Source organism: Pimephales promelas, chromosome 24 (genome assembly GCF_988280905.1).
Source record: "Pimephales promelas chromosome 24, fPimPro1.hap1.1, whole genome shotgun sequence".
Classification (NCBI taxonomy): domain Eukaryota; kingdom Metazoa; phylum Chordata; class Actinopteri; order Cypriniformes; family Leuciscidae; genus Pimephales; species Pimephales promelas.
In genome coordinates, this window is record NC_142792.1 from 28,952,314 (window position 1) to 28,966,432 (window position 14,119).

The 14,119-nt window shown below is 39.0% G+C and overlaps 2 protein-coding genes across 3 annotated transcripts in view; both read right to left on the reverse strand.

Annotated features, from left to right (window-relative positions):
* Positions 1 to 13,630, reverse strand: part of LOC120480875 (uncharacterized) — a 67,420-nt gene extending 53,790 nt beyond the window's left edge. Inside the window, exon 1 of the mRNA XM_089126940.1 lies at positions 13,603 to 13,630. The gene's annotated coding sequence lies outside the window, so the exon portion shown is untranslated. The remainder of the gene's footprint in view (positions 1 to 13,602) is intronic.
* Positions 295 to 13,665, reverse strand: LOC148969346 (uncharacterized). Of its 2 annotated transcripts, XM_089126937.1 has the most exons (3): positions 13,603 to 13,665; positions 12,891 to 13,050; positions 295 to 2,935 (listed from the first exon to the last, which is right to left on the reverse strand). In XM_089126937.1, the coding sequence occupies exons 2-3, from the start codon at positions 12,973 to 12,975 to the stop codon at positions 1,923 to 1,925; spliced, it is 1,098 nt and encodes a 365-aa protein (XP_088983063.1). In that variant the 5' UTR covers positions 12,976 to 13,050; positions 13,603 to 13,665; the 3' UTR covers positions 295 to 1,922. The 2 variants fall into 2 exon arrangements, with proteins under 2 accessions (XP_088983063.1, XP_088983064.1); XM_089126938.1 differs by lacking the exons at positions 12,891 to 13,050; positions 13,603 to 13,665 and adding an exon at positions 6,365 to 9,736.
* Between the last annotated feature and the right edge of the window lie 454 nt (positions 13,666 to 14,119).

Sequence of the window (14,119 nt, forward strand, 5' to 3'; positions counted from 1 at the left end):
ATTTCAAGGTACGCTCCTGCATTGATGTGATGTTGCATTTGGTAGTAGTGTCGTTTTTAATGATTGCTCGTTTATGTAGTGTGATCAAGGCCGTATTGGTGGTTGTTCACCGTTCTTACAGATTATACCGAGGGCCAGTTCGTTGTGATGCAGGTAAGTTTATATAGTATTTTGTGAGTTGTTTTTTTAACGGAAGATGTAATTTTAGATAGTGTATGTGGGGTTAATGGCTAAATTGGGTAATTAGTTTATAGATATCTGCCCGCTGTTGTTTTTCTGCTGTGTGGCGGCTCGTTGCGGCTACCAGTGGGGTTGTGCTGTGGAGACTGGAGAAGTTGTGCGCTCAAGTCCCACTGATTACCGTGATAGACGCACACGGTTATGTGTGCAGGGGTTTCTGTGAATGTGTGTTGATGCAAGCGCGTGGTTGTATGTGGACGAGTCCTTATGTTGAGTGTGTTAATAGAAGCGCGTAGTTGAGTGAGCTTGGTGCAAACATGTGTTTGTGTGTGTGTTGAGATTTTTTGGTATGGATTCATTTTGTTATATTGGTTGATTGAATTGTATTTTCTTTTCTGATAAACTTTTTGTTATTTTGGTTGATTTAATTGCATTTTATTTTCTGATAGACTTTTTGTTATATTGGTCGATTTAACAGTTTTTCTTGAATCTGATTCTTTTGTTATAATTTGATTTCATTGTATTTTTCTTTGATTTGTTGTTGCTTGTGAATTGTTTTCTTGAGATCTTATTTGACGTCAATTCCTGGTACCATCGAGGATTACCACTGGGACTGGGAGAATTTATTTGATTCATTTTGTTTGCTTATTGTGTGGATTGTGGTTTTGGTTATATAATTGCATGGTGGTGTGATTTGAGGTGGCTTGAACTGAATTTTCTTTTCTCATTTCCAAATGTTAACTTATCCCATGGGATATTGAAATTGACCAAGATCCGATTTTACAGGTGACCGCTGTTTATCATCAGGATTTATTTATTTATTTTTGTGTGCATGTAATAGTAATTTTGCATTGTTCCCTCAACTGGGGGGGGGGGGGGGGTGATTGTATAATGTATACATGTTCTTTTACCTCTCTGAGCATCAAATAAAGATTGTACACATCTCTGCTTGTTCTTTCCATTTGTTTGGAAACCCTGTAGTTGGAAGCGGTTAAAAAATACATTTACCCCTTAGGTGGAATTAGCCTCCGCTCACACACACAAAAAGTATTCTCGTCGCTTGATAAACTTAAGATTGATCCACTGTAGTCACTTGGACTATTTTAACAATGTCTTTAATAACTTTGAGGCCGGCAAGTTTCAATCCCTCAAGAAGCCTATGGACTAGTATGGAGGAGTGATCCAGCTCTTAGATTTCAGCAAAAATATCTTAATTCATGTTCCGGAGATGAACAATGGTCTTACGGGGTTGGAACAACATGAGGGTGAGTAAATACTGACAGAATTTTCATTTTTGCGGAACTATCCCTTTAACACTTTCATGCATATTGTCCACATTTGTGAACAGTTAATTTAACTCCATTTAAGGTGCATTTATCATGGTAATTGTCTCCAAACCACTTGAGGGCAGTGTCAATAGAGTGACAGCAATGTTGTAACAGTGGCTACTGTCTTGCAATCCAAATATTCCATGTATACTGGCTTAAACAGACGATCTGACAGGTTTTAGAAGATTAAATACAACCCGAAAGTAAAAAACAGACCGGTCCTCTATTTGAGACTGACCTTTATTTATCCACACCAGGCGTGTAAAAGAGACAGGCGTCTATTTGGGACTCAGCTATTATTTAAAGTTTTGCAGTATATGTATTTGTAAGTGTGATGTTTTTTATTACACTTATAACTATGGAATTGTTTTTCTGCAAGATGATTGCTGAATTTGCTACTCTTTCTCAACCTCGTCACACTGAGGAAAAGGGCAGTTTCTTTCCAGAATGAGTTTCCGAATGCCGTTTCAGGTTTGAGTGATACGAGAAACTCTTCTCACACTGCAGACACTTGTACGGCTTCTCTCCAGTGTGAACCCTTATGTGCATCTTAAGACTTCCTTTAACTGTGAAGCTCCTTCCACACTGAGGACAGGTGAAAGGCTTTTCTCCAGTGTGAATTCTCATGTGATGATTGAGGTATGATTTATCTTTTAAGCTCTTTCCACACAGTTTGCAAGTGTATGGCCTCTCTCCAGTGTGATTTATTATGTGGACATCAAGTTCTTTTTTTTGTTTAAAACTCTTCCCACACTGAGAGCATGTGAATGGCTTCTCTCCTGTGTGAATTCTCATGTGAATCTTAAGGTTTCCTTGTAGTGAGAAGCTCTTCCCACACTGTTGGCAGGTGTAAGGCTTCTCTCCAGTGTGAACTCTCAAGTGGGCATCATGGTTTTTTTTCTGTGTGAATCTCTTTCCACACTGAGTGCATATGAACGGCTTCTTTCCAGTGTGGATGTCTAAATGGACTATAAGGTTTTTTTTCTGTGTGAATCTCTTTCCACACTGAGGGCATATGAACGGCTTCTCTCCAGTGTGGATGTTCAAGTGGACTTTAAGGCCGTCTTTTCGATTGAAACTCTTTCCACACAGTTGGCAGGTCAAAGAGCTCTCTCCAGTGTGAACTCTCATGTGGACTTGAAGGGTTTTTTTCTTTGTGAATCTCTTTCCACACTGAGGGCAGGTGAAAGGCTTCTCTCCAGTGTGGATTTTCAAGTGGGCATTTAGAGTTTGTTTTCGATTGAAACTCTTTCCACACTGTTGGCAGGTGAAAGGCTTCTCTCCAGTGTGAACTCTCATCTGAAGGTTTCTGTTTTCTGTTTCATGTGTCTGTGAGTAAGATCTTTCCACTGAAAAAGATTTCTCATTCTGATCTTTCTCTTCCATTTCTTTCAGTTTTTGACTCTCCTCTTTCAGCTCCATCAAGCCTAAGGTGAAAAGACATTTAAAAAAAAAAGTTATACTATTTTGACATGTAAAACATCAAATCCAACAAGTATACTAGATCCTATACCCAGAAAACAAATGAAACATGTGAAACCTGTAATCTCTAAATGTCTTCTTGTTTTGAATGTCATTTGAATGTCAAAATTCTTTGCTTTCTTTAGGACGCGTCTTACATACTTTCAAGCTGTCAGTTATCAAAGCCCTTATAAAAACTCACAGTAGAGCACTGGATAAGGATCCCACTCGTCCTAACACAAATCTAGCAGGATCAGTCAGCGGGTTTACCTTTGTTGCACGTGGGATGCATTTAATGAGAAGAATGGCGTCAAATTTTCAGAAAACATTAAATTGGGTTTTACTGTACAAAACCAAAACAAGGCAAGTCTGATATTCTAAAAAACTTTAGGATTGCACTTTGTAAGTTGCTCTCCTTGGTCAAAGTAAGCTTTCCTACAAGGTATGTGCACTTCTTCCTGCACAGATCACATGTCTAGCTAGTATCTTGTTTAATATGTCACCATTCTGTTTAATTTTGTTAATGGACTTTCAGATTTAATTTATCATGTTTCCTTGTTCTGATTCCCACCACTCATCTGTCTCCATAGTTACCACCATTATAAGTTTGTATGCGTCAGCTGTGTTTAAGTAATTATCCTCGTTTGTGTTCACTACATAAGTTGTTCCTTCTCCTGCACCGAGGAGAATGCATGAGAGCACACCGCAGAGGTTGTGGGACCACCCACTGTGACACATGAGCCAAAGCCCGAGGACAAGAGGGCGGTGCTCACCATCTGAGCCACAAAGCAAGTCTGACCAGGGGTGTGAGCCTGCGACATCAACGGCTGAGGACTGAGGACTGGCTGCTGTGAAGAGGAATCTACTCCCACCCAATACCCCCCAAGCCCACCCATGTATCATGATACCCTGAATGATACCCAGTATCATTTTTAGCCACCCAAGCCAAGCCAACCTTGTATGATCTAATCGATATTTAAAGATAGCTTTATGAATGATATGGATGGTGATTTATTCTTTTCTTTGATTTGTGTGGAATGTACCCTACTCCCCATCATCCGGTCCCGTCTGATATCACAATCTTCTCAGAGCTCAGCCAGTCCTCCAGCCCCGCCGCTGCTACATGACATGCCCTGCTGGAACATCGAGCCGCAGTTTGTGCAATCATCTGCATCACTGCCTCTGGTCTCAGTTTCTCTTGTTCCATCTTGGCCCGTGGACCTGCCGGCTCTATCCTGGCCCCTCCATGGAGCCTCTGCATAGTGACTCCACTGGGTTCCCTCAATCCACCGGCTCACCCTTGGTCAGTCGTCGCTCCACTTACGCCACAGACATATGGCCCATCCTCTATGCCTCATCCCTTCTCCCCTATGGCTTTAGCAGCTCCTTCATCCCTACGGCATCACCTCTGTCCTTGATTTCACCACAGTCACCCCAGTCCTCGGGTACTCTGGCTCCACCTGCAACCCTCGTCGCTGTCGCTCTGCACCATCGATCCTCCGATTGCGCCTCCCTCTATTCTGCCTCCCTGCATTGTTTCACCATATCCTTCTCCTCCTTCAAAACACCCTCCCATCCAATGTGTTATCCTTAATGGGAATAAATCTGATCTTCTGATCCAACAATGAGGTGTGCCTCCAGGTTCAATTCTGGGACCACTTCTTTTTTCTGTTTATGTAAATAATCTACCATTACTTCTCAAAAACTGTCAAGTTCAACTTTATGCAGATGATACTGTCATTTATGCATCTAATTCTAGTTCTTTACAAATTCAATTATCTCTTCAATCGGATTTGGCTTTTGGCTAACAAATTAGTGCTATCACTATCACTAAAGTCATATACTAATACTATGATTTTAGGTTCTAGACAGAAACTTAATTCCAAAACCTGTTCTTGTGTTTTGATTCTAAATTTTCATTTAAAACACACACATTAATCATGTTTTACATAAAGTCAATGTTTGAATAAGTATCTTGCATCAATCTTGAAATTGTTTTTCTTATAGTGTTTGTAAGTAACACATGCGTCTCCTCCCCGAAATAACCATATATGGAGCTTACAACGCCTAGTTTAAATATGCATGTCCTCATCTGCATATCATTTGCATATGATTATTCATCCACATGATACAATGTTAAGGTACAAGACGTTAGGAAAATCTGAAATACAGATGTGCCGTGTCACAAATTATTATTATTTTTTAGTAGCCTTTATCCTTGCCTTGTTTTTGAATAAATGAATCAAATAGTGTAAAATATACATTTCAGAGAAAGATTTTCGCAATCTTTTCCACTGACCAAATAGTATTTTTAATTAATTTATATTTTTAATGGAAACAGATGGACATGGTTGTGCATTATTTGCATGGAACTGTTTTCTCAGACAATCTGCTGTTATCATGATAAGCAATTATCTCTAGTTAAAACACAGCATGTATATATATATTTATTCAACTAGAGTCGGAAACAAAATTATGACATAGATATAGATTTTTTTTTTTGTGAACTATCCCTTTAAGTACAAGTGGCAGTACTATATACTATAAGCACTATAAGGCGCACCTTCAATGACCTATTTTAGAACATTTTTCAAACGTTTGACTGGGTTTGCGTTATGCATCCATTAGATGTGCTAAAGGGAATGCAGCGAGTGCGCGGCTTCGGAGGTGAGGCGTTTATTTAGTAAGCGTGAGCGCTGGGGAGGGCGCGTAACTTACATTCGCAGCCTGACTCGCTGACAGCAACAGCTGTTGAATGAGACGACCCGATTACTGTGAACGGGGGAGCGCTTTATGCACATTCTGTGACGCGCGAGCAGCACCGGGGACAGTGTGTCTGTTCGTGAGTGTGTGTTAAGAGAGAGCGATCGTGAGCGGGAGACACACATAACCTGATTACGAGGTTGAACTGGCCATGTGACGAAGCGGACATAAGATGGACACGAGCGCGAGCAATTGATCCATATATAATGCGCTCCGGATTATAAAGCATGAGAAAAGGCCGGATTGAGAAAATTAAAGGCTTTTAAGTGCGCTTTATAGTGCGGAAAATACGAATAGGACTCTCGCTTTTATTAGACTAGCACGCGACGTGTTTAATATAGAGGCATATTACACCAGATTTTCTCTCAAATGTTTGCTTTCACTTTAGACATAGCCGATTCTGTTTATGTAAATATTGTGTGTATTTAACAATTTTAGCATAATAAGACTCGAAAGATAACTTAGTCCAGTATTCAGGCGCTGTTTGACAGCCTTCTAAGTGCCTGTGAGCGTCGGGGGTAACTTATGCCGCGCGCTCAGGAAAGCGCACGTTAGAACAGCGCGTGAATTAAATGTTTAACCGGCAAGGCTTATGCAAATAATGAACTTTTGTGAATTGCAGTGTCCCGTACCTATTGCTTAACGTGTGATGTGTAGGCTACGTCACTTTGTACAGTTGAGACAGAGGCGCAGGACGAGCTTCAGCATCAAGAATCATCAAACTAACCCCAGGACCGACAAGGTATGCTTGCTCCCACGTCGATGACATAAAGTTTGCCTTTTTATTATTTTTTCCAACTTCAATCCAGGAGATCTTGATTGAAATTACTAATTTGGAAGGCAAGAGAGTGTATGGTGACAGCTGGAAGGATGTAGATTGGACAGAGCTGGAAGCTTTTTTAGTGTTTATCGCTCACGCAATGAGGCCTTGACAAGCCTTTTGGATGCAATTTTTCGGGCTGTCATGTCCCTGGATAAATTCACAGCATTGACAAGAATGATCCGATTTGATAACAAGGACACAAGAAAAGGTCGACGTGAGACTGACAAGCATGCTGCAATTCGTGAAATCTGGGATCTGTGGGTTGAGCGTCTCCCTATGATGTATAACCCAGGCCCAAATGTTTGATTCCATTCAGAGGAAGATGTGCTTTCAAGCAGTACATTCAAGCAAACCTGCGAAGTAGTCCAGGCAAAATAGCCCATTTTGGAGCCAAAAATAGAACTAATTGTAAAAGAATTTTTTTCAGCATAGATCATTTCTATGAGGTGTCCAGAACAACATACTAAAAGTCCTAAGAAATCCTAGTTGAGGAAATATGTTTAATTCGCATCAATCCGAGATGTGTGCCAGTAAGGCCAGACAACAATACACTCCAAAGGGGCTATTTTTTTCCTTTACTCCTATCAAAATAAAACTTTATACAACGAAAGTACCCATGAAAAGTAACAAATTTTGTATTACAAGTTTCTTTGAAAATTAATTTTATTATGCAAATGAGCTATACACTAATCGAATATGCCCAAAATACACCCAAATAGGCTTAATTTTTTCCTTTACTCCTACCACAATAAAACTTTACACAATGAAAGTCTACAAGAAAAGTAAAACATTTTGTATTAGAAGTTTGTTTGAAAATGAATTTGAATATGCAAATGAGCAATTTACTAATCGAATATGCCCAAAATACACCCTAATGGGCTTTTTTTTTCCCTTTACTCCTATAAAACTCACAATTAAACCTCACAGAACAATGACAGTGAAAGTATACATAAAAAGTAACCTTTTTGTTTTACAAGTTATCTTGTAAAACAAAAATGTATGTAGTTAGCAGAGCCGGACAGTATCAGAGTAGTACTTTAGTACAGTACTTAAGTACAATTTTGAGGGATCTGTACTTTACTCAAGGATCATTTTTGGGAAGTACTCTTGACTTTACTCAAGTACAATTGAGAGGGAAATATTGTACTATTTACTCCACTACATTTCTACCCATAACCGTGAGCACCCATTACTACTTCTAAAAAAAAATGAAAATAAGAAAAATCTCGGAAACCCTCAATTTGTTGTTTCCCTCTCAAACGTGATTGGATTGTGCAAGCGCCTAGCCTGGATTTCCCCATGCTGTCTTGCCACAGCGCGATTTTATTCACGCTCCTAGGAAGCCTGGACACCATGAACCAAATTTTCGCCTGAGCTAGGGAACCAATCACAGAACGGGGAGGGAGCGGCAAGACGATGACGATGTCTATGCGACACAGAAGCAGTTTGTGTATCTCTATGGATCCATCTTGGCAGTGGACGCGAAGTTACCTTTTGATACAGTCTTTGTGTATACATACATACTGTAAAACTTAAAATAATAGCCCGGGCTCTTATTTTCCCAAATCATCGAACTGCACTGGCTTGTATTTGAGACAGGCGTCTATATGAAACCGGCCTTTATAATTTAGTGTTGAGATGTTGTTCATTGAGTCTATAATCTCTAAAAATCTCCAAATGCCCCACCTGAAACTGCGGTCTTCCAACCTTTTAGTATCGTGTCAATTGATTATGCGCGAAGGAGAGAGAGCAAGACAGCGCTCGTGTTGTTTGAAGACGTGAGAGTGCGCGCGTGTGTCCGGTGAGCTCTCTCTGCTCCTTATGTGTCCTATCAAGTGCAGCAGTTTCTATTCTACATCATTCACCGATCAAAATAGTCTTTGGCGGGACAAAAATTTGCTTTGGCAGACGCCAAAAAGCGGACGATCTGACGGTTTTAGAAGATTAACAACCCGAAACTAAAAAACAGACCTGGCCTCTATTTGAGACCGGCTTTTATTTACACAAACCTGCAGCCACACCAGGCGTGTAAAAGAGACCGACTATTTGGGATTCGCTATTATTTGAAGTTTTACTTTAAATCTCCTAAATCTCTGACCCATCGTCTTTTTCCTCGTCTAATTTTCTGCCGTTCTACATACCGTACGTCATCTGGTATCATTGATCTGATTGGCTATGAGCTACGTACAGACGCATTTGATAGACATTCGTAACACCCAATAATATGGCTCCGGGCATTCATAAACCACGCCTCAAACCCGAGAAAATGAACATGTGGTTTCTAGACAATGTTTCATTCTCAATGAGACGTGGTCTGATATCAGCAATCACCTTCAGCTTTCCGCCAAAGTCAACTCCATGGTCAGATTTAGATAAGAGACCAAACCATGGACGAAACAATGGATGGAGACGCAGCCGGCCCATCCCGGGAATGTGCCGACCCGTGGGCCCACCTATATTCTGAATAGTGACTGAAAAGTCACCCCGAACTCATCTCCAGAGGAACCTCAAACTCTCCCTCCAACGTCAACATCTGCAAAGTTCCATAGTCTTCAGGTCTTTAAACAAATGATGGTGTGGAAAGGGGGAAGTGAATGTATGGACCCAAAAGACGGAGGGTGGCATGTTTTGGATGGGGGAGTTTTGCCAATAATGACCGATCAGCCTGCGGCACCACCAGAAATACTAGATGTAGTCCGCTGTAGTTGCAAGAAAGACTGTGGCACAAAGAGAAGAACATGCAAAAAACATGGACTCCCTTGCACTGCCATTTGCAGGGAATGTCGTGGTACTAGCTGCATGCACAAACTCACAGTTGCCTGATTTATCTGATGAATATGAGGGGAAGAACTAAGCAAAGAACCAACCGGGAACTGATTTGGGTATGCCAGAACCAAGAGCCACAGAGAAGGGGTCGAGGATAAAATAAAATAAGAGAAAACAAAAATTAAAAAACACCCAACCCTCCCCTGAGGCTTGTGTACCTCTGTGACCCTGAAGACTATACCGGCGGGGGTTATACCCCTGACAGGTACTACCAAGCCAGGCAGTTTTCAGGTTAGAGGCCAGTCTAAAAGCAGCATTGCCATCACCCATTGGCAGTAGGATGATTGGATGAAGATTGGGCCGATTTGTCATACATATGAAGGGTGTTTCTGCCTATGCAAATTATGACATATTCAATAAGTGTATAGCTCATGTGCATATTCAAATTAATTTCAAAAGAAACTTGTAATACAAAATAAGTTACTTTTCCTGTATACTTTTACTTTGTAAAGTTTTATTGTGGTAGGAATAAAGCAAAAAATTAAGCCCATTAGGGTGTATTTTGGACATATTCGATTAGTGTATAGCTCATTTGCATAATAAAATTTATTTTCAAAGAAACTTCTAATACAAAATGTTTTACTATTCTTGTAGACTTTCATTGTGTAAAGTTTTATTGTGGTAGGAGTAAAGGAAAAAATTAAGCCTATTTGGGTGTATTTGGGGCATATTCGATTAGTGTATAGCTCATTTGCATAATAAAATTCATTTTCAAAGAAACTTGTAATACAAAATTTGTTACTTTTCATGGGTACTTTCATTGTATAAAGTTTTATTTTGATAGGAGTAAAGGAAAAAAATAGCCCCATTGGGGTGTATTGTTGTGGGTGAACATGAAAGTGTTTCAAGCGAAGGCTGTTTATTGAACAGCTGGGAAAAACTCTCGTAACTCCTCACATGAAGAGCCGAAAACGCCTGCCTCGTACACCAGCCTCAGTCAAATTACTGAGGCAAATGCAAGATCCTCCGTCTGATATTGAAGAGGAAGCTCCAGGACCTTCCATCAAACCTCCACTCTCCAAAAGAAAGCGCTGTGAGGTGTGTCCACGGGACAAAGACGTGAAGTCTGGAAGGCAATGCACAAAGTGCATGAAGAACACCTGCTCATGCTGTCAACATCTGCCAGATGTGCATGGACTTTAGTTCATGATATGACATACCATTATCAGTGTTTTGCACTCTGCTTGTTCTTTCACTTGTCTATTAGCCATGTGATTTGATTTATAAAAAAGTTGTATTGTTCTGTGTACCCTTCACTACTGTTCATTACAGTTTATTAGTCATGTCATAGTGGTGACTTGTAATGTATGTATAATAATTTGCAAAAGCAGATAATTGAAAATATAACAGAAAACAACAACAAATTCTAACTCTGACAAAACTACAGATTTATGTATTTCAAAATGTTTAAATAAATATTCACAAAATATAAATATCAAAGTTGTGAAGTTGAAGCATCAAGAAAAATGAAGTGAAAATGAATGAGTCTCTATGGCCCTCTATGGGTACATTTGGCCATTGCATTTTAAATCTTTAACTATGAGAAATAAAGTTTTTCAACTAATCTTTAGATGGCAGTATTGTATCCCTAACACATAGAGCAATGTCCAAAAACTATTTAAATTCAATTAATATCATAATTTAAGTGATTTTTTCTTTAAAAAAATATTTTTCATGAACCAATTTATAGCCTAGTTATGTAAGTATGCAGTAAATAGGTACAAAACTTCAAAATTTCCACAAAAAACACAGTATAAATGTATAGTTGAGAAGTAAATGAAAAAATGATATATAGTTTTCCAAATAAAAAATGTATATTTCCTTATGCAATCGCTCTTTAAAAGTTTGGGGTCAAAATGACCGCTGCTGTTCACTCTGTACATGCTGCCATTAGGAGATATCATTAGGAAGCTTGGCATTAGTTTTCACTGTTATGGTGATGACACGCAGCTCTATATTTATTCACACCCTGACAAATCCCAGCACCCATGACATATGCTCTCATTGACAAATGCGAAACAGTTAGTTGATGCATTCATGACATCAAGGCTAGATTATTGTAATGCTCTACTGGGTGGTTGCCCTGCACGCTTAATAAACAAACTCCAGCTAGTCCAAAACACAGCCGCTCCAGTTCTTACCAGAACCAGGAAGTATGACCATATTAGCCTGGTTCTGTCAACCCTGCATTGGCTGCCTATTAAACATCGTATATATTTTAAAATATTGCTGATGACTTACAAAGCACTAAATGGTTTAGCTCCAGTACTTGAGCGAGCTCTTATCGCATTATAGTCCTTCACGTGTATTGCGATCTCAAGACCGGCCAGTTGATAATACCAAAAATTTCCAAATCGACTGCAAGTGGTAGATCCAAGCCCGGAACACACCAAGCCGACGCCTTATATGATGATATATTAGTCTATATTCGTCATTGAAAAGGAAAACCGACGCTGCCGGCTGCAGATACACCGTAAACAAAGCAGCGCGTGCTTACCGTTTTGAATATCAGTCCTGCTAAACGCTTTCTTTATTCCACTCCGCTCATGTTAATATTGAAATATTCGCCAAGGATCACTCAGGTAAGAAGACGTAACATGAGAACAGCCTTCCATCTTTACTGTTTTGACTTCTTTGCTTGCTGTTTTGCTTTAATTCTCTTGCACTGACTCTTTCAGTAAGCTGAACAGCCAATCAGAATTCACTCTTTTCCCGACGGCCCGACGCCGAATCAACATGTCGAATCGGCCGAAACAAAGCCGGCGAGGACTATTTTCAGCTGACGGCATGGAACTGTGCGTATCACACATAGGAAACTTGGTCAGCCGGCGAACAAAGACTGCCCGACAGCCGACCGTCGGCTTGGTGTGTTCCAGGTTTTACAATCTAAGACCTTTTGACTTCAGTCAAACACTTGGAGAAACAGATCTCAAAATTCTGGTCAGTTGATAAGTGAGATTAAGAAAACAGTCCTAAAGGACTATAATCCACAGTCTGACCCAGGAGAACTGGTTACTACAGACAGATCTCAAAACTACCATTCATCTATAAAATATAAGACAAATAGTGTCCTCTCAACTGTTCAGTTTTGCAGAACAATTTTATGAAGAATATTGTCAGCTTCCATGTGCTTCCATCACACAAAAAACGCGACAAAAATTTAGAACAGCATATTACATTACAGCAGTTATTTGTACAAGGAGTAAAAGGTTTTTTAATCTGTATGCTTGTAATGAAAGCTATGATTACAAACCCTGATTTGATAAAGTTATTTTGAGGGTGATAAAGTTACATTTGCAAAATAAATGAATTTGTTAGATACTGTTGCATAATTAAGTGCTCGAAATAAACGATTTTAGTGTTTTTAATTCAGAAGTAAATATTGGGTTTATTGTTACACAAAATAGTTCACTGTGTGACACCATTCATTTAGACACGAGTTGCATGTATAAATATAGATAAATAGATGCACAACACAGAATAAAGAAAGACTTGAGAATGAAACTGACCTGTTTGTGTCTCAGTTTCTTCATGTTTGACTCTGAATGTTTCTTCAATCTTCACGTCTTCACTCTCCTCTTTAATACACGCCATCTTTATAATTGTGTGTCATGTGGATCTCAGTCGCTTCCAGAGTTTTTCTGTGTGTTTGGACACTCTCACACTGGCCTGTTTAAGAAGAGAATAATTAACAAATAAAAACACTTAAAACTAAATCTCTGAGATTCTCTAAATCTCAATCAGATCTAGTTCAGTAGTTCAGTTCACTGGTAAGAGAGTCAGTCAGAGAGAGAGAGTTAATGGACTTAAATGATAATTAATATTTAGAAATTTGTCAAATTAGAAATTTGATTAGACTGTGATAAAAACATTGTCAGTTGGTTTGTAGAAGTTATCAGTGTGTTGTTGCTGCATTTACACTGGTGAACTGCAGGAGTCGTCAGCTTGATTCAGTGATTCGAGCGCTTACAAACTCTGAATCATTTGATTCAATTGAATCTGAACCAGTTTCTAAAAGCTCCGTTCCTCTATCATTACCCGGCATACAGCAAACAGCGTGTTTATGATGAACTGATACACAATATAGGGAGCGAAATGAGACGCAGATTTTCTGTTACCGATTAGTGGATGCGCTTTAGTTCGCAAAAAAAAATCTTGTTGCACAGTTCTCTTTAAAATTGTATTTTGGTTATTCTTGTTTAAATGATTGAAAACACAAACCTTTCTTCTGCAGAATCACAGATGCAGGATCGCGGCGCCACCTTATGACGTCATATGTCCACACCAAAATAAAAGTCTTATTGAAAATCATAGAAATTCACATACAGAAAACACATTAAAACTAAGATAAATCGTTGATTTAAAGGATAAATCCCAGATCTAAAAAGCTATTAATATAACTGAGATATTTTTTAAAGCTTATGACTTAAACATACAATTATTTCAAGATCTAAGCAAGATATTGCAATTATAATTTAAACTACTGAGCATTTGTGATTCACAATCAAGTAAATACAGTATCTTGATCTTTATACTATAAAAGATTGGTATTGATAGCGGTGGATCGATATTGTTTTTTTGATGGCTGATGCCGATATCTCAGAGAGCAGGGTGGCCGATGGCCAATATAAAGCAGATATTTTTTTTTAATATAAATATATACACTTAATGTATTTTAATACAATTTTAATAAATTAGAAATAAATTAGAAAACAGATCTTTAAAATAAACATGCTTA